General features: G+C 37.6%; 1 protein-coding gene across 10 annotated transcripts in view; it reads left to right on the top strand.

Annotated features, from left to right (window-relative positions):
• Positions 1-24080, top strand: part of CPEB3 (cytoplasmic polyadenylation element binding protein 3) — an 84966-nt gene that overhangs the window by 176 nt on the left and 60710 nt on the right. For 2 of the 10 annotated variants that reach the window (XM_032695195.1, XM_032695189.1), the window contains exons 1-2: positions 12-115; positions 8112-9022. In XM_032695195.1, coding sequence (XP_032551086.1) covers positions 61-115; positions 8112-9022 — 966 coding nt within the window. In that variant the 5' untranslated portion in view covers positions 12-60. Of the gene's footprint in view, positions 1-9; positions 116-248; positions 518-5089; positions 5620-7768; positions 7885-8111; positions 9023-24080 lie in introns of those variants that run through there. The other 8 variants (XM_032695196.1, XM_032695191.1, XM_032695197.1 and 5 more) reach the window with 6 other exon arrangements.

Here is a 24080-nt window from a genome sequence, read left to right as displayed (position 1 = left end):
GTCCGGCGGGGCGCGTCCCCTCCTCTCCTTCCCCTTCCCCGCAGTGCCCCTGCCCTGCCCATGTCTCTGCTCGCCGCCGTCGCGCAGTCGCTGCCCGGCACCGCGCGCGGGGCAGGTACGGGACCGCGGGGGCTCCGCGGGGGGAAGGTCCGCGCCCGGCGGCTGCCGCTTCCCCCCCCCGCCGCCCTCCGCCGCCGCGCCGGGACCCCTCACGGGAGGAGGGAGGGAGGGAAGGAGGGAGAAGCCGGGCCGCCTCCTCTGCCCCCTCCCCGCTCCCGCAGGACGCCGTCGGGGCAGGAGCATCCTCCTGCACGGCCCCTGCCGGACAGGTGCAGGCGGCCCCCCCCCCCGGCTCGGCCCGCCGGGCCCCGGGCCCTGCCTCGGGGCGGAGGGGACCTGGGCCGGTGCCGGCCCCGACCGGGCTGCCCCGAGGGGCGGCGGCTGGAACGGTGAAAGGGAAGTTAGTCCGTGCCCGTGTGGTTGTTGTCAATGACAAGGACAAGCACCCAGCGCCCTTGTAAGTGCTCTTGGTGCTCGGCGGAGGCCCGGTGACCGCTCGCTGCTGTGTGCGAGTGGGGCGAGGCGTGGGACAGCCGGTGGTAATGGCAACGCTCTCAGCTGGGCTTGTGGGCATGCTTCCAAATGGGGAAAAAGTCCTTCTAACGTACTTTTAAAATTTGTTGTATGTTCAGAAGTCAACATAGAGCATCGCAGTCTGGAAAACTGGAAATTTAGAAATTGAAAAGCCTTTAGAGAGCAAAGAGGTGGATAGCACCTGGAGGGAAGTTGCCTTTCCATTTACCTCCACCGTGGGTATCTGTCTCCTGCCCTTGCGTCATGTTCCCCAAGCAAAGGGCAATGTCTTGTTTTTCAGAGGCTGTTGTGACATTACAGATTCTTGGAAAGGTTAGCTAATAAAGATTGACTTTGAGCTTTTCGGGTTATATTTTTAATGAATAGTAATAAGTTTTCTTACATGAAACTAGTTCCTCATACCTTGTGTAAATTACAACTTTGTTACACTGCAGTTGCTGTACAAGGTAGTAATTTACAGGGCCAAGCACGGGTGCAACTGTAAAGCTGCATGAACCTACATCTGTTCTTGGCTGAGACCAAACATTTGCATGGTGGATATACATGTCTATAGAGGTCAGGCAGAAGAGGAACTGAATATACTGGATTCTTTGACTGCTGCCCTAGCTAGGGACAAATCAGTCTGGTTTTGAGAGTCTTTGTTGAGAGAAAAGTGTTGTCAAAAGGTGTGTAAAACATTTAAGCTTGGATTTGCAAGTTGCATTATGTGTATAATGGTAGAGATAGCATAAAGGTAGGGAGGGTGTTGTTTATTTTCTGATTGCTACAAATATCATAAACAGGACTGCTGAAGTAGTTACAGTGATGTAAATATTCCTTATAGGAAGTATGTATAGAAGTGGGTAGGAAAAAGGTGTCGACATCCTGTCACAGAAAATTTATTTTGTACTTATTCTTGGGACCATAAAATTTAGTGTTACTTGCACTGCTGAGGACTCTTGGATGGACAGTGGCTTGAGTAAACCATATGGGCATGACTTCCTGGAAGAGAACATAATACACTCTGTCCCAATTACAGCTGTTTGTGACACGTAAGAGCAATATTAGATACCAAGCATGTCTAGTTCCTATTCTTGGTCTAGACTAAGTGCATTGTCTGTTGTCCAGAACACTGATCAGCTAGACTAGCCAAATGTTTTGGGGTTTTATATTTATTATATTTATTTTTTTAAATTTTATTCTCCAGTGTTATGAATGGAAATAGGGAAGCTGATTTTATTTCTAGGATTATGTGGTTTGTGCAATTTCTGTATTTTTGCTCTGTAGTTAGAAAGATATGCTAGCTGCCTGCCATTTATGATAAAGGTCATGATGAGTAATAATGGCTGTGAACTTTACTTACCTGAAGAAGTAGAACCAGAACCCAGGATCACTTGGCTACCATTTGAGGCTAAGGAACGGTCTGTGACAAAGGTGGCTACTTTGCTCTACCACTGGCACAAGGAGGTATGACAAGACTGGACAAAACTTGAATATCAGGCCATATAGTGAACACTTGGTAGGTTTGGACTTTTTTTTTTTTTTTTAATCTATTTTTTTCTCTAACATGAAAAGTAAAAACATAAGAGGATACATAAAAGCATAAGCAAACAAGCATTAATGGTTTTAAGCTAAAAGACGGTAGACTTAGACTGAATATAAGGAAGAAACGTTTTACAATGAGGGTGGTAAAACACTGGCACAGGTTGCCCAGAGAGGTGGTAGATGCCCCATCCCCGGACACGTTCAAGATCAGGTTGAACGGGGCTCTGAGCAACTTGGTCTAGTTGAGGATGGCCCTGCTCATTGCAGGGGGGTTGGACTAGATGGCCATTAAAGGTCCCTTAGAACCCAAACCATTCTATAATGGCAGACCTCTTAATATTCCTTAAAGATTCTGAAATCTAAAAACTGATTTGTGCCTTTTTATTGTTCAGGAGTCTGTTGGACAGCTTGGGGTATGTGTTCTCCATTTGTCTGCTCTTCTCAGAATCAAAGTGTGATCCTAAAATACGTGTATAACCAACTGTTTTACAATCGGAGAAAGAAACCCTCCTTATTCTCTGATAGAGGAAGGGTTGTCATTCCACCCTTATCTCCTTAACAAGACTGGATATGCAGCTGGTCTATTCAAATGCTTGCTTTATTATCCCCTACAGTCTCCTCCTTCACTCTCCCTCATCCCGCTTTTCTCTTCATTTTCTTTCCACTTCTTGATCTTTGTGCTTCCTTCTTTTCATTGGCAATTTCCACTATAAACCTCAGGTTGCCTCTTGCAGTTTTTTCTTTTCTAAAACTATTGCTTCCCCTATCGTCCTTCAATAGATCCTTCTTTGTTTCTTCCTTCTGCTTCCATGGTGTTCATTGCACTCACTCTGTCATCTTTTACCTTCACCTGGTAGTACCTGCATTTGAACCAAGAGAGAACTCTCCCGGGAGCAGACTCTGTTTCACCACTGCAAAGTGAGGGAAAGTGGTTGCTACTAATGGAGATTTGCCAGAGCTCAGCCTCCCTGACACTAGCTGGAGGCACCAGCCATTTTGAATTAAGTAAAACTGCACACTGAAGGCAAGTAGAGAACTTAATGAAAATCACCAAAAGCAATATAAGCTATTTAGGGCTTAAAATTGAGTCCTAAATTTGGCCATGAGATTTACTGCAAAATATCAAGTTTTAAAATGCTAAATTGTTTGATAACAAATTTATACAGATTTAAGTTTAATAAAGAAGTTGAAAAGCAATTACTGCAAGAACTATATGGAGGTAGATTAAATATTTATCTGATTATTTCAGTGAGGCCTGAAAAAGAGGAAAAAAAATGAAGAAGCTGTACCTTAATACAGTTCTTTTGATGTGACAGCATTAAAACTGTTGAAATTATTCACTGTTTTCAACAAAGCTAAGTAATCTGGCAATATCAGAGTATTCTATTTTGGCAAAACTAAATTTCAACTATGATAGTAATATGTAAAATTAAACTATTAGATCAGTTAGGTATTTTTCATCTAGTCATTTCCAGTTTTTAAGAGACAAAGAGCCCTCAATTAGGCTAAAATGAAACTGATCTAAACTGAGAAAAATGTTTCTACAACAAAACCTTTTTCCAGTAGCATAACACTTCATTTCAACTGTCAAGCTAGTTTGAATAGTCCCTATCTGTCAAAAAGACTAGCATGGTTTGTTAGTCATAGTGCTTCATAATGAATTTCTTAAAATAAAAATACACTTAGTACAATGTTAATTGAGTTAGCTAGGCTTATTTTGGCCTTCTTACATTTGTTTCTTTGGAACTGGTCTGGGTCAAGTAATTCAGATACCAGATTGGATTAAGCTCTTATGTTCTGATTCAGCTGTTATTATTATCTTTTAACTTCCAGTTATGAAAGAGTTAGTCGGTAGAAACAAACAAACAAAAAAAGGCTTTGCTGTTAGTGGCTAGTCCATCAAAAACTGTATTTGCATCCTGATTTTCTTTGGGTTTGGAGTGCTTTTCCTTATCCTAATGTTTGATCTGCAAAGGGAAGCTGTATCCTGGGAAGAACTGACAGAACCAGTGCCTTCCACGTGAATCCTCAAATCATCTGAAAAGCAATAATCCAGAAGTAAATAGGGACGTAAAGGGGGGATAGAGAATGCCTAGAGCCAGCCCTGTGATAGCTGGGATAGTTCATGAAATTAAGTCTTTTTAATTGCTGTAAGAAAGCAGTTTTCCTGCCTTTAATGATTCAGAGTAGTATAAACAGGTTAGAGCAAGTGTTGAGAAACTCTTAATTACAGCATTGATTTAGGGCAGGCAGACCATACAGTCCAACATAAACAGACTGCAGAAAGCAAAGACGTGTTATAAAAACTCACTTTCAACTGCCCTATTTTTTTCTTTCTCAGCTTCAGTCTTCTCTCTTTCACCTACAAAACTATGCATATTTCATCCTTTGAAAATCAGCCTGCACTTTTATTAAACAGTTATTTTCACACTTCTGATTTCAACTAAGTAATTTCCATACAAGCATTAGTATTTGGTCCTGAATAATTAGTATTATGAATAACTACCCGGAATAAACATACAGAATGGGCTAGTGCAAAACAGAACACAAGTGCCAAGGAATAAAATTCTGAAAACTTTACCCAATCTACATTAATCATCACAATATTAATATCTTACGAGAGGAACTCCTGTCAGGCTATATATTTATTTAGAGTCTGGAGATATGTAGATAGTAGGTAGTGAAAGGGAGGTGGTTGAAATGTGGAACCACGGTGCACAGAGTAGATGAAATGGTAAATAGTAAAATTTGCACCTTGCTTTTTTTCTGAGCAGCTTATTTTTCTTGGTAGAATTTTCAGCATACCAACAACTAAGTAATGAAAAAGTCATAACTTGGAAATTGGAAACTATTCAAGTAGTACAACTTTTCACCTATGCACTGATTTTGATTTGTTTTAAATTTTCATACTTGACCTACTTGTGTTTGAGTTTCAGAATATTTTGAGAAATTATATTAAGTGATTATTTAATATTTTCTTCAGCTAAGGAACATGACACAATCTCCTTTGTAATAGCTTTAAATTTTATAGCTGATATGAACTTATAATTATTTTTTTATACTAGGAGGTTGGAAGGGAATTTTGGAAATACTAGAACTATTTATTTGTCTAGCAATTGTTCTGAATAGGTGGCTAATTGATGTGGGCTTATAAATGAAACTGTTTAGAGCTCTTACTTAGTTCTTCATTTTCAGCTCAGTATGACAGATATTTTCTCAGAGGTGGTGATTCAGATTGCAGCAGTTTTCCCTGGAAAGAGGGAGAGTGCACATATTTTTTTTCCCTTTCGAGCTCTTTTCCTTTCAGGATAGGCAGCAGTGAAATGCTGTCTATAGATAAGACTTCAACCCCCATGATTCCTTGGTAGAGCATGCGCTGAGAGCTTCCAGTTGTCAAAGTGCTCTTGCCCGAATGGTCGACTATTTGTCATATAGCAAACCCGAAAGAAGAAAATAAATATACTCTCCTTTTATTGATCTTTAAATACAGAAAATCCAAAGGTAACTGTTCCTTAAAAGTTTCTGTGTTGGCTGCGTGGGTTACTGCATGCAAACAGAGCTGGTATTGCTGTGGGGATATAGATTTCCTGTACTGGATTGTAAATTTGTAAAAATACTTACACCGGCAAATAATCAAGAGGTACTGCGTAGTAGTCCAACATTAGACATTGGCTGGCCTGTCTTTCAAAGTCATTTATCATTCAGTGTTTTTCCATTCAGACTGGCTTCATTCATTAAAGGTAGGTCTTGACCTTGACAAGAGGGTTGAACTGCACAGTGATTTTTACCTTTAAGAAGCAATATGAAAGGGAATGCAAATCACAGTCCTTAGGATAAAGTTCAAAACCAGCTAGCTAAGGCAAGGTACATATTTGAAGCAACTGCTGTGCTAGCCACTATAGATAACCTGGTGACTAACTGATTTAAATATACTTTACTGACAATAGAATTTTAACATTTCATCTGCTATGTTTTTATCTCTAAATGTATTTTTATACTGATAGCTCAGAACCAGGGTAGAGGGATACATATAATCCTTTTCTCTCTCTGATGTGGAACCATGAGTAGTTTTATGTAGCCTTAGGAGCAATAGTGATTTTCGGTAGAAGTGAAGCTAATGGAAAGTTACACAGAGCTTGGTATGTTCTGGCTGACTGCAGTATTGCTTTAAACTGCCTCACAAGGTTTTCTGCACTCCCAGCAGCAGCAGCAGCGCTGCCTGGTACAGATTCAATAGTTTAGTCCATCCTTCTTAGGAGCTTGCTTTAATGTTGTCTCACTGCTTAGTCTGTTCAGGAACCCTTGCTGCTCGGTTTACATATTGAACTGGTAAATAAGGGGGAGCATAAGCAGTAACATAATTGATAGCAGGAACCTCTCCTGACATTCATATTAACTAAAACGTGTGTGTGTGGCTCAAAGAGATTTAAAAGAAAGAAAAAAAGAGACAAAAAATGTTAGATACACACAGACCATCTGAAGACCGCTGATATCGGGAAGGACAGTGTCGACAATTTCATGCTTAGACACCTTTCTTAAACAGTCAGTCGATTTGGCTTTACTTTGGTACCTTAAAATAACAATCCTAAAAGTGCAGTCTTAGGCATGTTCCTATCATATGATTAACTCAATAGAAATGCAATTAGGTATCCAGCGATGGCCATCTTTGACATAGTCACTCAATTAAACTGAGTGATTGGGGGCTCATTTAAAATACTTTTGAGATTTAGAATGATCTCTTCAGTTGACTAAAAGCCTGCAAAATGTTGATGTTCCTGTTGTAATTTCATACAATTGCAATGTCTGTATTGCATTAGTACTATTGTGTTTCAAAACAATAATAAAATTATATCATCTTTTCATATGAAGCACCTTTTCTAGCAGATATGACTCAACCATTCCACATTTACTTTTTAAAGCTTAACCTTTGATTTAAAAAATAATTTGCATCACTAGTCTTTGTCTTGTGCATATAAGGATGCTTTTTAACATGCAGCTCTGTCTATATGTTAGGTATTTCGATTTTCCCTGGGTTTATTTTTCATTTGAAAGCAACAGAAACATCATAGTCTAGTAATAGCTCTAAGATCTGCTCATTTTGACCTTATGGTTTTCTAATGAACAAATTACCGATGATTATATATATATATACATATATATATATAAAAATAGAGCGAGCAGACGACTGCTTTAATGTAAAATAGCATTTTACACGGAGAGACCGTAAGGTCACGAAGGCAAATAAAACATCCATCGGAGGCTTTGTACGTGAAGTGTCTCCACCCCCAGCTCCCTCCCTTCCCCCGGCGTGGCCATCGCCCCTCCTGCCCCGAGCCGGCAGGGAAAGGGCAGGAAACGATTGTGCAGCGAAGAACCTCTCCCGTATCAGTGCGAGCTGTCGTGTGTGCTTTCTCTCTGATAAACCTAAATCATTGAAAGCTTGTTTGTTAATTAGGAAAAATCGGTACCCGGCTCCTTTAAAGGTCCCCTAATAGAAAAGGGGGTGGAGAAGAGCGAAGACTGGTGTCTTTTTAACCTTGCTGAAGGACGCAGCAGTATTTATTGACGTATGCAAATAACCAGGGGGAGGAGGTGGAGGAGGAGGAGGGTGCTTGGAAAAACAGGAACCAGAATCAGTTTCTCATTGCAGGGTGAGAGCTCTGAGTTCCGGTGTAAGAGAAAAGAGACGTGGCGAAATTGCTGTATATCTCTGCCCTATAAGCACATCTCTCATTTAGACTGAAGGGAAACAAGGCATCAAAAAGGGTGAAGCATCTTAAAAAATCTTTTAAAGGCAATCTAGCACGATCAAAGGTTACATATTCCTAAATGGGGGAGGGGGAAGATTACGGGTTTGCCTTGCAATTTGCTGTAGCCTAGTACTAGCAATAGGGCGAGATTTTTGGCTGGCAAATGATTAAAACAGACTGGTTTGTGGTATGAATGACAATGTTAATAATGTGTCTTTGTGGTTTTTTCCCCTACTGTTTCAGCTGCGCAAACCATGCAGGATGATTTACTGATGGACAAAAGCAAAGCCCAGCCCCAGCAGCAGCGGCAGCAGCAGCAACAGCAAGATCCAAACTCAGCAGAAGCCCCCTCTACACCCATCTCGTCGGAGACACCCAAACCAGAAGACAACAGTTCAGTGACTAGTATCGGCACATCGGCTCCTTCCCAAAATAGCAAGGAGAAGATGCAGATGGAGTCTCCCATTTTACCTGGCTTGAGCTTTCACCAGCCTCAACAAGAACCTGCAGCCGGCACCTCCTTGTCTCCCTCCTTTGGCAGCACCTGGTCTACAGGGACCACAAACACGGTGGATGATAGCTTTTTCCAGGGGATTACTCCAGTCAATGGGACAATGCTTTTCCAGAATTTTCCACACCATGTCAACCCTGTATTTGGTGGCACTTTCTCACCTCAGATTGGCCTAGCTCAGACTCAACACCACCAACATCAGCAGCAGCAGCAGCAAGCCCAGCAGCAGCAGCAGCAGCGGAGGTCACCTGTAAGCCCTAATCAGGCACCTTTTGCCCAGAGAAATGCTGCTTACAGCCATCAGCCCATCATGACCAGCAAACCATCCTCCTCCTCTGCCTCTTCTTCTTCCTCCTCCAGCTGGAATAACCATCAAAATGCGGCTTGGAGTACACCTTCCAACCCTTGGGGTGGGCTGCAGGCTGGTAGGGACCCTCGAAGGGCAGTTGGAGTGGGGGTCGGCGTGGGAGTGGGGGTCGGTGTACCCTCCCCCCTCAATCCCATTTCACCCCTTAAAAAACCATTCTCCAGCAATGTCATTGCCCCTCCGAAGTTCCCACGGGCTGCACCCTTAACCCCCAAATCCTGGATGGAAGACAACGCGTTCAGGACGGACAATGGCAACAATCTGTTGCCTTTTCAGGTAAATGACTCCGTGCACCTTCTGAACAGTGGCAGCTATCACAAATTTTTGGTTTTTGCAGGGGTGTATTTCACATTTCTGTTCTGAGAGGCATCTCCATAAGTCATATTTGCATCAAATAGTCATCTTATATGAAAGAATTGGGGTTGAACCTAGGATCTGCATACGCAGAGATTTCCAATTTGGGCTTAAGATTTATAGTCTTATTTTTCTTATAACATACTGTTAAATGTGACAGGGCTTTTGGTTTTTTTTTAATGTTGTTGTTCTTTACTCTTTTTTATCATTTGAAGGGTAGTAGCCTTCATGAAAAACAGATTTGGCAGACTACATTTTCCTGGTGCTGTGTTATAATTTTTTTTCATATTCTCCCCTATGTGAGAAAATGGAAATGTTAAAATTGCTGGCTTCGGTTTTCTAACTGGGCTGTTAATTTTAACCAAAGATACTTCTTGACCTGAAATCCAGTTAATTATTTCATCACCATTGAAATAACTAATTGTCCTTATGTTGTGGTGGGATTTAATGGGGAGTTTGTTTGCATAAGGTATCCATATGAAAAGCTGTGTACCTCTAATATGTACACCCTGCTGTTATATTCACAGTGGACGTTTTGAATACGAAGCAGCGTGGGTGTGTGTGGAAAGAGTGGCGTATCTGTCCTTTCCAGTAAGGAAGTGCCTAATACAATTGACATGATTTAGAAATGGCAGGGAGGTATTGTATAAAATAAACCATTTTATGCTGTTCAAAATATTTGCAGAGAAAAGAGACAATAGGACACGACCTTCAGAGCCATATTGCAATGGAGTCTATTTACTAGCTACATAGCTCTGAAATATTTAAAGCTGCAGTGCCCTTCACTGTTTTTTTTTAATCTATGACGACAAAGCAGATCAATTGCAGCTGAAACTGGGCCACATAGAAGATTTGCAATTTTAATGCAGAATGAAACCTGTCATGGTGTGAAATCCATTTTGGGTCGAAAAAAAGCAGAGCGTGCAGTTGCAGTTATATCTATATAAGATGAAGTGAATCTCAAATTTTTTCTAGGTTAGCTTTTTTAGTGTCAGACAAGTCAAAATTTTCTGCTTTGAAATACATTTAAATCATTCATATATTCTTGTTTTTTAGGTAATTGTTTTCTCAACAAAGTATGAACTCTTAAACATTTTTAACTTACAAGTTTGGTAAGAATAGCATTTATATTGACAGTATTAGAGACGCAGTAAAAAAGAAAATCAAGCACACAACCCTCACCCCCATTATTTTTAGAGACTGTTGAAGTAAAATATATGTTATCGTGTGTACTTTCCAGTCCCATTCAAAGAGGGCACCTTATAGTCAGCCCTGAAATTTCATTTTGCTGCTTCATTCTGTTTAAAGGGAGAGTTGCAAATTTTTTATTGGCTACCCTAAATGAAGGCGGAGTGGCTTCTGGTGAACTGCTGGTTAATGTCTTTGGAGCACTGAAGTCTGGAGAAAGATTACGCTTTAGACACAATATGCCTGGTTCAAATAGTATTTTGCACAGAGTACAGAGACACAAAAGCTAATGAATATAGCTCCCAGTCGTTTTTTAGGAGTGGGAAATGTGTTTCGATTTACAATTATTCTTAATTGTCTACATATAAGACATGACAAATTTCGATATATTTGAATTAGTAGGGAAAACAACAGTAAATGGTCTTATTTTGGTGGTTTGATTGTTGAGATATGTCTTTAATGAATATACAAGTTTATTATTGTGACTGTAAATTGTCTCAAATTAAACTGACAAATATTTAGTCATCACTAGGAGAAAAAAAGTAGACAACTGCTTTTAAAGAAAAGGTCCTCTGTTTTTTAAAATTAAGGTTTTGAAAAACTAACATATTAGGCAATATGCAAATTTGGAAACTTGTTTTATTCCTCTGTGAATTTAACCTAGTGTTTTCAGGTTCCACTGAAAGCAAATACTTAGACTACTCTCAGCACCAGCTGGTATAAGTCTGATTTTGGAGACTCAGAAAACTTGTATTTTTTTTTTCCTGTTAGGGTCTTCTTTTTTTTTTATACAAGCTGCTGAATTTTGCTTACAAAATTGTGATCTGGGTTAACGTTAATTGCTGCTGTACTTAACAAATTGCCAAAGATGTCTTGAAACCATACTATTGATAGGAGGCAACTGTTTAGTTACACGATAAAAATGAAATTCAAATTAGTCTAAGAGTTTTAATATTTGCTGCCGAGGTTCTGGTTGCCTTTTTTTTTCTTCTGCTTCCCCTCGCCCCAAAATTGGGCAATATGTTGACACAGTAAGTTCTGTTTGTCAGCACTATCAAGTAGTTCTGGCAGGTTTGTCCATGTACATCTGCCACCCTTCATAATGCACCGTTTTGAGCTACTTCAGAAAGACCTTCCAGTAAACTTTCTAGCAACACACTTTTGCACATTAGGAAGTTCTTTGTGTTAACCTATTCTTTTATGTTAAGATTGTTAAGCTTCCTGAGTAAAAAGAAAACTATTAATATGTTCACTGTTTGAAATAACATCAGGGAGAGATATTTTGTAGTTCAGGTCTTTGCAGTGATCAAAAATTTTAAGCAGAAAACTTCTGTAGCCAAGATTCGTGTTCTGAGTCTGTAACACTTGAAGACAGTTGTTACTCAGCTACTGGTATATCTTATTCTAGGAAAAAATGTTTGATTTGAAAATGTTTCTCTTAAGAACATGTATATAAAGGAATATGCTAGATATCTTTATCCCTGAATTTGAGTAATACTTTAGTGCATCTTGTTCATGGCTGGGCTTCACGAACAAAGATTTGGGAAGGGCTCTACCCATGTTTGCTACGAGCGCGCTGGTGGCTAAAAAGGCCAATACGAGATAGACAAGTCTGGTTGCAAGTGCATCTTGTATGTCAGTTGGCATCTGTCCCAAGGAGTTGTGCTGCAGAACATATCAGAAGATTTTAAAATATTGGTAGAATTTTATAGTTATTATATTTAAATAGTCAGTAGAAATTTTGCTGGTGTCTGCTTTGTGATTGGTGTTGAAAGGCAACTAAAAATGCTTTGAGGGAGATTGCTTCCATATACTTACTGGGAAAAATTGATTGCAATGTACAAAAAATTGAGGGAGATACAAAGCTGATGGTTGAAAGGCAGAAGAGAAGTGATCAGTCTGGAGTGAAATGTAGAAGATAAGAGCTGGAGATGAGATCGTGGGAACATATGTGAAACTAAGCCATATGGGAAATACAAAATCGTGGCCAGTTTGTTCTTCTGAATATTCTTTGTCTTCTGAATGGTTCAGGTGAAGGTCCTGTGATTGTCATGTGGCAAGCAGTAGTGTTGTGCCATTGTGCCAGGTGATCCTCATCTCTGGCTTTTGAGGCTGACATTAACTGATTGTCCCTGGGACACAGGCAACGGTTCAGTTCCATTTTACGGCAGAGTGGTGGGGCTTGAAGAGAGCTAATGTCATCTCGTGCTTCTGAGTTGCTCCCACAATTCTCTTTTCCTTCTCTTCTCTCAGGTAAATAGTGTATTTCTTTTAGCTTTTGGCCATGTGAAGATATTGGGACACAGCCTCCTAACCAGGAGGACTGATAGAGCCTGAAATAGACCCTTGGAAGCAAGGGTAAGAAATTTTCTTTACAGTGAAAAAGGTAGAGAAGGAATTAAATGTTTGAAGACCAGTATTCTAATTAAAGATATCTACCTTGTGGATTTTTAATTATAATAGCACTGTAACAAATTTCCAGAAATTGTGTTAAGCTTTGCTGCTTTTCAAGTAATGTTCTTTAGAAACAATACGAAATGCATAGCAATTTGGTGCTCTGAAGATTCTGGCATGCATCAAGTCATTCTTGGCAGCTTTACTGATAAATATTTTTCAAGCAGAAATAAATAAGGTGGTGTTTATTGTGTATAAAGATAGTTTTAACGTGCTGTCTTTTGCAGGGAGACTGAGAAAGGCCTTTGGGGAGGTGTTTTGATATGGGGTTTTTTTCCTCATTGATTTTAACAGGAATTATTTTTGGCCAAATAAAATTATAAGCTAAATTTAGAAATTAGATATAACTTGAATATCTCATACCTAAATGCCAATACCAACATGCAGTGAGTTTGTGTATAAGTGTATATATACATAAATATGTTGAGTTCAAGTATTGGAGCATTCACCATTGCAACAAATACAGTTTTGTGCTTATGAGTAAAGGAGTTATACTGACTAGTACACTCTGGTGATTTTAGTTTTAAAACCTTTGTTTAGATCTAGTGGGTTTTTTTCAACCAGAAATAGTTGTACGCAATAAGTCTATTTGAAAATTGATTTTTAAAACACTGTATTTCTTTAGTCTAAATTTAGCATTGGCTCTGGCTTCTTGACAGTTTAGTAGGTAACCACACTTAGTAATGTTACTGGTATCTTAAAATCTATTTCTTAACATGTAGTCCAATCTTAATTTTTTTTACATGATGACACACAAGTACTGACAGTCTTCAACTTTATGGACAAAAAGAAGAAAAAAGAGAACATTGCCTAGGTTTGTTTTTTTTTTTTCCTCCACCTCCTTTCTTACATGCTTCTGTTGGTAGTATTAACTAGCACAGTAAGTAGCCAGATTCTGAATATTAAAATGTGAGAGTGCATGTCATGGTTTCTCAGTAGTCTTTCAGTGTAACTACAAGTAATATATGACATTCTAGCATTATCAGTTGTGAAGTATTTTACATTTTCTTATTTGTTTTTAAATTTGGTTCAATTCTAAATGTCTGTGTTTTCGAATTAACTGAAGTATGGTAACAGTACAGAAGAAAAAGTACATGCCTAAGTTACATTTAAAGTATGATGATTTGATTACTAATTACTTATTGATTAGTTTTAAGTAACCAATTGAATCATAGTTATGCTGTTAAAGTTAGTGAAGGTAGAGCAAAGGTCTGAGTTCAGTATGCAGCTGATATTCTGATCAATTCCATATATAGGTAGCACTTCCTTAAAAACATTAAAGATGTTAATACAGAACAATTAATCAATAATTTTGTCCTGCAGATTTGATAAAGGTCTATCTGTCTTTTCTTTCGGAGGTAAGGTAGAAGGGAAGGTGAAGGGCATGGCAGTTCATTTTACTATTTCCTTCTTGGATCATCTTTCCCAGTTTTTATCTTTTTGCCTAGACTGCTCTTGTGAACTGACTGTAAGAGGAAGGGAGACTTGGAAAAGTAGTGTTTTCAAGTTCCAGGTGGCTTTCAAGGAAAAAAATTAGTTTGCTGAGTGGATGATGAACATTTCTATTTCTTAGCAGTTGGCAAAATAGCTCTTCTTTCATTAAGGTCACTCATGAGTGATTCTTGGCATAAGTATACTAAAGGGAAACTAAAATATAGCACTGTTTAGTTTAAAGTGATCTTAAACTGTACACATCTGAGTTTGGCTTGGTCAGGGTAGACCACTTTCTAGAAATTTTAAATTAGGCTGTATAGAAAAACATTTACCAAAGCTATCCAGTGATGACATTTGAGAGATGCTCTAAGGTTTTCTGGTCTTTATGATTTTTTTTTTTTTGTTCCTTTTTCCTTCTGATCACTTGAGATAGTGTTATAAGTTTGAAAATACTATTCATAAATAAAAGATGCTTGTCCTAGAAATTTAATCAAGATTTTTTCCAAATTGTGACATGAACTCCCCCAGGAAATAAAGGCCATTTACAAACTTCACTGTTTTTTCCAAAATAAGCATGCTGCTTTGATTTGGATTTCACTTTTATCATAGTAACATGTGATATGTTATTTAAGGAAAAGGATCTGTTCAAGCCCTTTAGCATAATGGCAGTTAGAAAACTTAGGATAGAAAAAGTATCTCTTTTCGCTTCCTTTTCCCTATTTCTCCCCACTCTGTCTTCTCAACTCCCTGAAATCAAGATTGAAAGCTTTTCATGTATAATTGGTGGTTGCAGTTAGCAGCTGAAAATGGAACAGCATATTCCTTAGGCATGATAGTGGATTTTTTCCTTGTATTCCATGTCTTCAGAAGATATCAATAGCTAGATAAATTCTGTACGATCTTGAGATGGGAGAAACAATAGAACTAGGTGGAAGTTACTGGCTTCTCTCAGGGATAATCAGACTGTTATGCCCTTCTAACTTAATCCAAGCCCAGTTAGGTGCATAGTTTTGAAGTAGTTCTTACCATTTCTTATCTCATCTACCTGTTCTGTACGGTGGAACTAAAATTTCAGAAAGGGCAGGAAACAGAGTTTTCTAATTACTGTTTGCTCAGTGGAAGGACAGCTAAATTTCCTTTTGAACTCTTCCTGGTGCTGTGTAGGCTCATAATTTCCCTTCGATAAGGAAACTTCTGAAATGTCCACCTGTGTTCAGAGATATTTTTTTCCCTCTAGCCAACAACAAGAGTAAGTGGAATATGTAGTGTGAGAGAAATTAGCGATGTATATTTCAAAGCTTTAGGCAAATTTTCCATTCCTAGTAATATTAGCATTTTGTGAATAAGTATATGCAAAATATTTATGTATGTACATCTGTAATCTAGATCTGTGTATGTATAACTAGTTCATTTTCTCCCAAATACAATTAAAATTAATTTTCATTAGCTGTGTTTTACTTTAGAATGGCATTGACAGAGTACATTTTGCTGTTATTGAGATCATTTGCCTCTTTTTCATACTAAACTAAATCTTTTTTTTTTAATGACTATGAAACTTGAAGTGTAACAGTTTTCCATTCTCATTTTTTCTAACAAGTATGTCAGAACATGTTTAGACTTGTCAGTTTTTAGACTATATGATGTTTTATACATTCCGTACCTAAATTTAGGGTGCCATTGCCATGTTTCGTTTCATTATTTCTTCTTTATTTAATTTTTCCATATTTCATTTAGTAGAAATTTGAGAAGTGCAAGAAGATTGCTTTTAAGCAATTGTTAGAATATTGTACATACCAGTAGTAAGCAGGTGCCTCAGTAGTTAAACGAGTGCACAATTTTTGTTCATAAAGTTAGATTTTCATTTGTATAATCTTTTTATTATTACTTGTAAATTTTAGAATTTTAAAAATGCAAGTTGTGAAATGTCAGAGAAACTTTGCTTGTGTATGTTCAGACTTTGTCAAAATTTTCATTTTCATAAATTTCAGTTAAATGATTCTGTCTTTTCCTACAGGTTACCAGTAGCATATGAAAAACACAACTAAATGATGCCTTTGTTTTCCTCACTGTTTAATGTGGCTTTGTCCCTTTATTGCATGCTTCTCAAACTCATTGCAGAGATAAAATTTTCAATTTTTCTAAGATCTTATAGAAGAGAAACACTGTGCCAATCAGGATAGATATTGATCTGCTTTGTCACAACAGTGTTAAGAGAAGGGGTGATGTGATTGCCATTCTAGAGATGTAAATAAGAGGCACAGAGTTTGGGGAATTCATTTTCTTCTCAGTGCTCAATCTGAGAAGACTGAAAAGTTGTAGTTTTTTTCTGAAATATTTAGCATATAGGTCTTACATAGGTCTTTGAAAACAGAACATCCACTGAAATCTCTAAGTTTGATGTTTGTGAGAATCTCAGGCATCAAAAAGTGAAGACAACAAATTATCACTTGTCAAAAATTTTTAGGTTATGTTGCATGCCAGTTACTCAGGAATTAAGAACTTTCCATCAGGGAGGATAAAAGAAGCAAAATATTTAATTTACTTGATTGATACCCTCTTTTCCTTCAACTGTCTATGTTATTCTCTGCACATCTTCCAAATGCTGAGAAGTCTTACTCTTTTGCTTCCCGATTCTTTTTTCTGAATGGCTTTGCAAAATTTGCAAGAATTGTAGTTTTCTTTTAAATTCCTAGAGTTTAAATGAAATACTTAAGCAAAACCACAGATTCTGTTGCATGTTAGGATGATGACCTTCACATGATTCATCAGCCAAATTAGAGTCTTTTGATGAACTCTACAGATTGTTCTTGTTTAACAAAGTAAATGAAAGCTGTGTGTACACAGAGCATAAACTGTCAATGGGTTTCAGTTTTGGGCAAAGTGTGGATTTGTGGGCACGGCCCCTTTTCTTCATTTTATCCACCTTGAACTCCACTGCTTTCAGACATCCCTTCTACTTCTTCCTGTTCCTGGTTTTTGATCCCTTTTTTAACTGAACCTTCTCATTTGAGTTGACCTTCCCTATTCTGCTTTCCATGTCAAAGCTTCAAGTTACAGAGGAAGGCCCAATAAATCCCTGTAGGCATAAGGTGAATAATGTTCACTTACTCTGTGGGAATTACTCCAGTGCAAGCTTAATAACGTGAGGGGTTTTAAGTAGGTTTAAATTCAGGGAGAATGGAATTTTCAGAAGTACTGGCTAGAAGTTCTAAATTCTGGAAATTTAAAAATTTTAACCAAGTGATAATTTAGTCTGAACATGCCTGATTTTCTTTCCTCATCCCCACACTGGGCTTCTGGAATATGTGACTTAGGATGGATCTTCACACAGATTGACAGAAAAACATTTATGACGTAAATGAGGAAAGAATTACGTCTTTAACATGGTCATTTTATTAATATGATTTTATTTTATGTCATACTCATAAGTGGATGTTCCAGTGAAATTCATCTTTCCTACATGGAAGAATTATTGCAAAGGTGCTCATCTTGAAAAGTGTCATTCTAGGAAGTTATGTTTGGAAGTTATTTTTAACTGTAAGCAAGTTAAAGCTGATCTTTTAATGAGAAATGTCAGGCAACTTTTGAAAGTCATATATAGGCATATATACATAGATATATATGTTATCTGTAGTGTATTGTGTTTTTGAATAAATGTCTTCTATCTGTAAGAATGGCTCTTCAAAACAAAATCACCCACCAAAACTCTCTTAGTTTTATTCTCAGAGTGGTAAAGGCTCTTTTTTGCAAATAAGACTTATTGGCTTTATGGTGAACTTGCCACCGGCTGCCGCATGAAAGGAGCCCCAAAGAGGAGATACAAGGACTCCCTGAAACAACATCTCAGCCTTGGCCATATTGATCAACATAACTACTCTGGCCTCCACTCGGGAGGTCTGGAGACACACCTTCTATAACGCTGCTGATGCCTTTGAGAAAGCACGCAGGATCACCCTTGAGGAGAAAAGGCAATGCAGAAAGAATCGTGCCTTGCAGAATTTACCACCTAAGGAGTCTTTCTGCTGTGCCTTTTGCAACCGGACATGTCTGTCTCATATTGGCCTTTTTAGCCACCAACGCGCTTGTGACAAACGTGGGTAGAGACCTTCCCAAATCTTCGTTTGTGAAGCCCAGCCATGACATGTTATCTGTATTGTGGTTTTGAATGTCTTCTATCTGAAAGAATGGCTCTTCAAAACAAAATCACCCACCAAAGCTCTCTTAGTTTTATTCTCAGAGCGGTAAACGCTCTTTTTTGCAAATAAGACTTATTAGGGAATTGCAAAAAATAGTTTTGTTTTAAAGCACTTTAATGGTTAAATATTGTTTTGGATTAAATGAAAATTCGTAATTCCTTGTTGGAAGTTGCTGCTTCATTCTGCTTGAAGTATTTTGCTTCGTGAAAGAGATACGTTAAAAGCATTAATGAATTAGCATGTAGGTAGCTGGTGTTACTCCCATTTACTACATGACCTTTACAGTAATTGTACATTTGTAAAGGGTTAATTAAGTGATTAATGTAATTAAGTGATTGTTAGGGTCCAACATGTTAACAGATGGCTTATAACCAAATCTGATATCATCTATTGATGTGCTTAGTAAGCATCAAGATTGTAATAACCACGTGTGTAAAATGTTTATAGCACATTTTGTAAGTTTGAAATTTTCTTTAAATTATTTATAAAGATACCTTTTAGTTTTAAGTCATGATGCCCATAACAGTCTGACCTAATTATTTCATCTCACTAAATAATTGTCTTGTTCATGTATTCTTTCCAGGATCATATTGTTTCTTCCTGTGACAATTGAAAAAAAAGAAATTGAAAACAGTGAAACCTCTCACAGTAATTGAAAGGGCTTTTCTTAAAACTCACAATGGCCAAAGTAGCAGCTGACTGTGCAGCAGGAAGAGTAAGGCAGAACAAGAGAGTGGAGGAAACAAAAGTCAGGAACAAGGAAAAGTAGGACTTTTATAATATAGAATAAAAGGGAAGCTCTGGCATTTTCAAATATGGCAATCCAAGATGACACTACACTCGTTCACTTTCTGTGGATGAAAATTTCTGCAAATAAAATCTTGCAGTTTGGACTGGGTTCAGCATTAGTGGTAAAGGTCCTCAGGTTGGTGGCTCCTGCTACTTTGACTGCTAATAGGTGAAGCTGTTCTTGTGACATCTCAGTAAAAAAAATCACACATAGTTTTCAGCAGGTTTTATAAGTGTTTTATAAGTGATGCAAGTTTCTGCAGACAGTCTTACCTCCCTTGTCTAAAGAGGAGCACACTCTTCTGACATGGCTTCATAAAGTAGAAATAGTAGACTACTTATATAACAATTTTTTCTTGTCAGGCAAGGGAAAAGTAACTGTTGTTGTGTGTGCCATTTAAAACTACATGAAAATGGATTGTAGTAAATTTTACAGGTTTTTTGGAAGGCTTCACTTTCTAGAGAAACTGTAAAGTTTTCTTGCTATTTCACTTGCATAGTAGTCTTGTTTGAATATAAACTTGAGCTGGTGAATGTTTCAAAATATAACTCAGTCCTTGGCTCTAGTGGACATACAGAGAAAGGGGAATTAATTTAAAAGAACAAATACAGTAAAAATAGCTTTTTTAATGAAGGTATGCGTGCACAGATGCAAAAGATAACTGTACTAGATGTATAGTTTTCACACAACCTGCAATTTTGTTTACCCTTTCACACTTAATAGTTATATTTGTAGTTTATAACTGTGCAGAAATTAACTAATAAATGCTGGTATTTTTCCTTTCCATGTTATTCTTTCTGGTTAATGAGGTCCCAGTTTATAGAGAAAATTGAGTCCTTGAGGTCATGACCTTGTAGGTTAGTGCTATTAAATATCAGCCTGCTTTGCTGCAGTTCTTCAGTTCTTTCTGCATGATAAGCTGATCTCCTCTGTGTTGATGATATCTTGTAATTATTATTATTTTCTACTTTATTAACCAACAGTAGTGATAAAACTGGTCTCATGATTTGCCCTTAAGAAACTCTATTATTCACTTTTCTTTAGCAGATTCTGTTTAGCTCTAGCAGTTCTTTCCCATTTTGCCATTTTTTTCCTTACCTCAATTGCACTAATTACTTTTTTTTTCCTGTTTACATGATTACTTTGCCTGTAGCACCATATGAAACGCTGTGCTGAAATCCTTGTTAGATCAACCATATTATATAGTCTTTCAAGAACTGGAGATCATATTTCCAGGGTACTGCTTCAGTAACGTATAATGCTATATTATTTCTGCATTGTATTTCTTAAGAAATCCATGAATTTTAGTCATAAAAACTAGAAACAGTGTTTGTCATCTACGTTTCATATTCTGCTTCAGTTATTGCAGTTCTTTCATTTTTATTTTGCTGGTCAGATATATACAGTACTGACATCCTTACTTGGACTGGCTTTACTGGTTCCACTAACTGTGCTTCACGGACTCTGGCTCCTTTTGTTTAAGGTGTTCCCATGCACCTCATCTATTATTGAATTGGATAGATGATATTGCTTTGTCTCTTACTATTTACCTGTATTTTCTGTTTCCCCTTGTTTACCTGGTTTTCCCTTGTGAATGTGAGGGAGGCTTCATTATTTGCTCCTGACTTCTGATGTGTTTTAATTTTTTTATCAGTCTTGCTTGACTTTTTTTCTGGAAATTTGTTGTTCAAGGTATTCATGCTGACCTTCTTACAGTTTCCCTGAATGTATGTAAGTGGCTGAACATCCTGGTTCTTTCCTTCTATCAACATTTCTTAAGGCACCTGTCAGTCTTTATTACCTTGTACAAAAAAGGAGAATTAGGTTGCAAATCAGGCAGGCTTTTATCTCAAGACGTTTTTCCTGTCTGGAGCAATCTCTACTAAATTTGCCATGTGCTAATCAGTTTAGCCCTTATAATGTAAAAGGAAAGCATTTTTCTTGCTCCTATGAATATCCTTTTCAATTTCTGCATAAAGAAGGTTTCCTTTTGGTTAATTGCATAGTTGTATGTCTTGTAAGTGATTTCTGAATTATTTTAATTAAATCTAAATGTTCAGCAGCAGTAATTTGAATGCATAACACCTGACAACACAAAACTGCTCATGGTTTCTTCTCATCTAAGAGGAAGAAGTATCAATTCTTGTTATTTCGAAGAAGTGTAACATAAGTATTCAGGCCCCTTGTACATGATACAGTTATTCTTTTCCTCACGTCCTGGATGCCTTTATGCTCCTTAGGCAATCAAAGATACAAGTATACATAGTGTGATTCAGTTACTATTTTAATATATTTATCATATGAAGTAATATATTTAATACATTAATTTTGAATTTGTTATTAAATGGATTTTTTTTCATATGTGTGATGATTCAGTACTTGAAACTGGAAAAATTCTTTTGTTTACAAAATTTAATCTGAAATGGAATTGCTTGTGTATAATTTATTTGAAGACTTGCTTCTAATGAAAACGTTATTTTGGACTGGGATTTTTTTTGTTCCGCTTCTGCTTTTCCTTCCTCTGATGCTATGAGTGGTCTTTGGATTGCTGCTGTCTGCTGTTTCCTACCTGTTCAGTTGTATATATGCAACCTTTGATAATTTAGCAGAGGATCAAGTACATAATAGCAAATATTCTTAAATTAAAATTTCTAATATAATGATCCTTTAGGAAAAGGTTTGCCTTATATCTCAATAGCTACACAGGAGTCCTCAACTCATATTTAGAAATAGGTATACAGCTTGAGAAAGCTCATAGTTCTGTTTCCCTTACGAGAAGGTGGCTGAGACAGTTTGGGATTCTGTCATAGATTACGTCCTTGATGAAGTCCCAGGATGAAGAACATTTGCTACCTGACTCTTCTAAATCCCTGTTAGGAAGAAAGTGACTGAATGGATTTTTGTGTGCCACAATTTGTCATGCATATTGATCATGCTCTAATAATATTAAGTTAAGACTTGGATAAACTCACATGAGTAATTTCAGTAATTAAAAGTATATTGCAACTAATAGATTAAACGTTTTCTTTAAGTCCTGCTGAATGCAAAATGGCATCATGCTGGAAAGGTCACCTCCTTGTCTTTTCTGGGAACTGGAACATTGTGAGGGTTTCTGGCCTGATTTAGGCCTGTGCATAAATATTGGTAGATGACTGCAGTTCCCTCTCAGCCCTTACTGAACAACTGTCCCCACTATTTAAAAATTTTATTGATTTTCTTTTATAAGTGAAGGCCTATATTTGCATTGAAATGGAAAATGACTGTCCTCTGTAAGGGTAGTTCTCCAAACCTGTAGGATGATCCTGTGTGAAAAGATGAAATGTGTTACCTCTGTTTTGTTGAAATTGCTGTCTGCAGTTCTGACACCTACAAGATTTTTGTTCAGGAGGCGGTATTTTCTGAGCACAATGGAAATGGAGCAGAAGCCTGACTTGAAATGTGCCAGTGAGATATTATTTTAGTCACATTTTTCTTAGAAGCATAATGCGTTTGGATGAGAGACAATATTTTATTTGTCATCAGGCTTAAACATTTCAGTGACACTTTTTTTTTTTTTTAACCTTACCAATATATCCTTTGTCACTGATGATCAGTAACTGTAGATAAAACCGCTGTTTCTATTTCAGAGAAATCCTTGAGTCTCCTTTGCTGTGGTGACCATAATCAATGAAGCTACTGGGCAGTGGTGCTCAGAAATCTGTTTGACAGTGATTACTTGTATTCTTTTCTATCTCCCATTTTGTCTCGTTATGCTCTCATGCCATAAGACAGACTGTAAATCTTTCTGAGGCAATAGCTTCCTTATACAATGTCTGCTGTCTTTTACATTATGTGGCCGAGACTGCCAAGTGTGACCATTCAAATCCTTTCACACTGTAGCACTTCCAGTACTTCTTTCTCCGTGGCATCTTTGCTTTCATCTTGTGATTTGAGGTTTGCACTTAACGTGTGTCGATTTATCTGGCAAGGAGTTCTTAGGTCAATGTTACTTTTTCCTTGCTATGGGGCAGAGGCTATGGGGCACATTCTGCTGAACAGAGTGGTAGAAGCCCAGAGGTGACTTATGAGTGCTGAACTCTTGCACAGCAGGCCAATGAACCAGTTAAATTATGTCATTTTAATAGCTCAAGGGTATAATGAATGGCCTTGTAAATTCTACTGCTGACAAATTTTTTTTTCCACTTGCTTGTTTTTGTGAATTGATGGTCATCTTGGGTGTAACTACTCTAATCCTATATTTTACAAGTGTTAGAACCATTTGTTACTGGAATTAGTAACTATAATAGAAAGTGGATACATCAGCTTTTTGAGATGCATTCAGCAGCAGGACTGATGAGCAGATTTTTATCTAAAGCATCACATTGAACAAAATATGACTAAACATAAATCCTGTCAGTGAGCGCTCAGTCAGTTGTACTGTCTGCAGATCATTCCCTGCAGTAGTGTAATGAGTGTAAGAATAATAGATGTTTTGTAGATTCTCCTGATTTTTTTGTTGTTGTGGGGGTTTTTATTTGTTTAGGGGTTTAAAGCACATTGTTTAATTGTTTTCATGGCAAAATTATTATATTTCTGTTACCTCGTGAAAAATGGCGTTCCCCATTGGAGCATTACGTTAGGTGATGTAAGCACTGGAGTAGGTGCTTTACTGTTGTTGAATCTGAGGTGGAGAAATAACATTAGTGATCATATAAGTAGTATGCTTGGCATATTATAAAAGTCTGTATTGGAAGAATAAATAAGAGTGCTTCAAAGAACACAGGTGATAGGCTACTGCTTAGTAAGCGTCTAATGAAAGAAATTTATTTATATACATATATATATATATATATATGCATGTTTAGTTTGTATCCAGTAGGACATATTATGGTTTGTTCCTTGCAACTCCTAAACCGGGGGAACAGTTAGTGCATTTCCC

This window comes from Chiroxiphia lanceolata, chromosome 8 (genome assembly GCF_009829145.1).
Source record: "Chiroxiphia lanceolata isolate bChiLan1 chromosome 8, bChiLan1.pri, whole genome shotgun sequence".
NCBI classification, from domain to species: Eukaryota; Metazoa; Chordata; class Aves; order Passeriformes; family Pipridae; genus Chiroxiphia; species Chiroxiphia lanceolata.
Note: the sequence above shows the minus strand (reverse complement) of the source record. Positions and strands in the feature narration are given on the sequence as shown.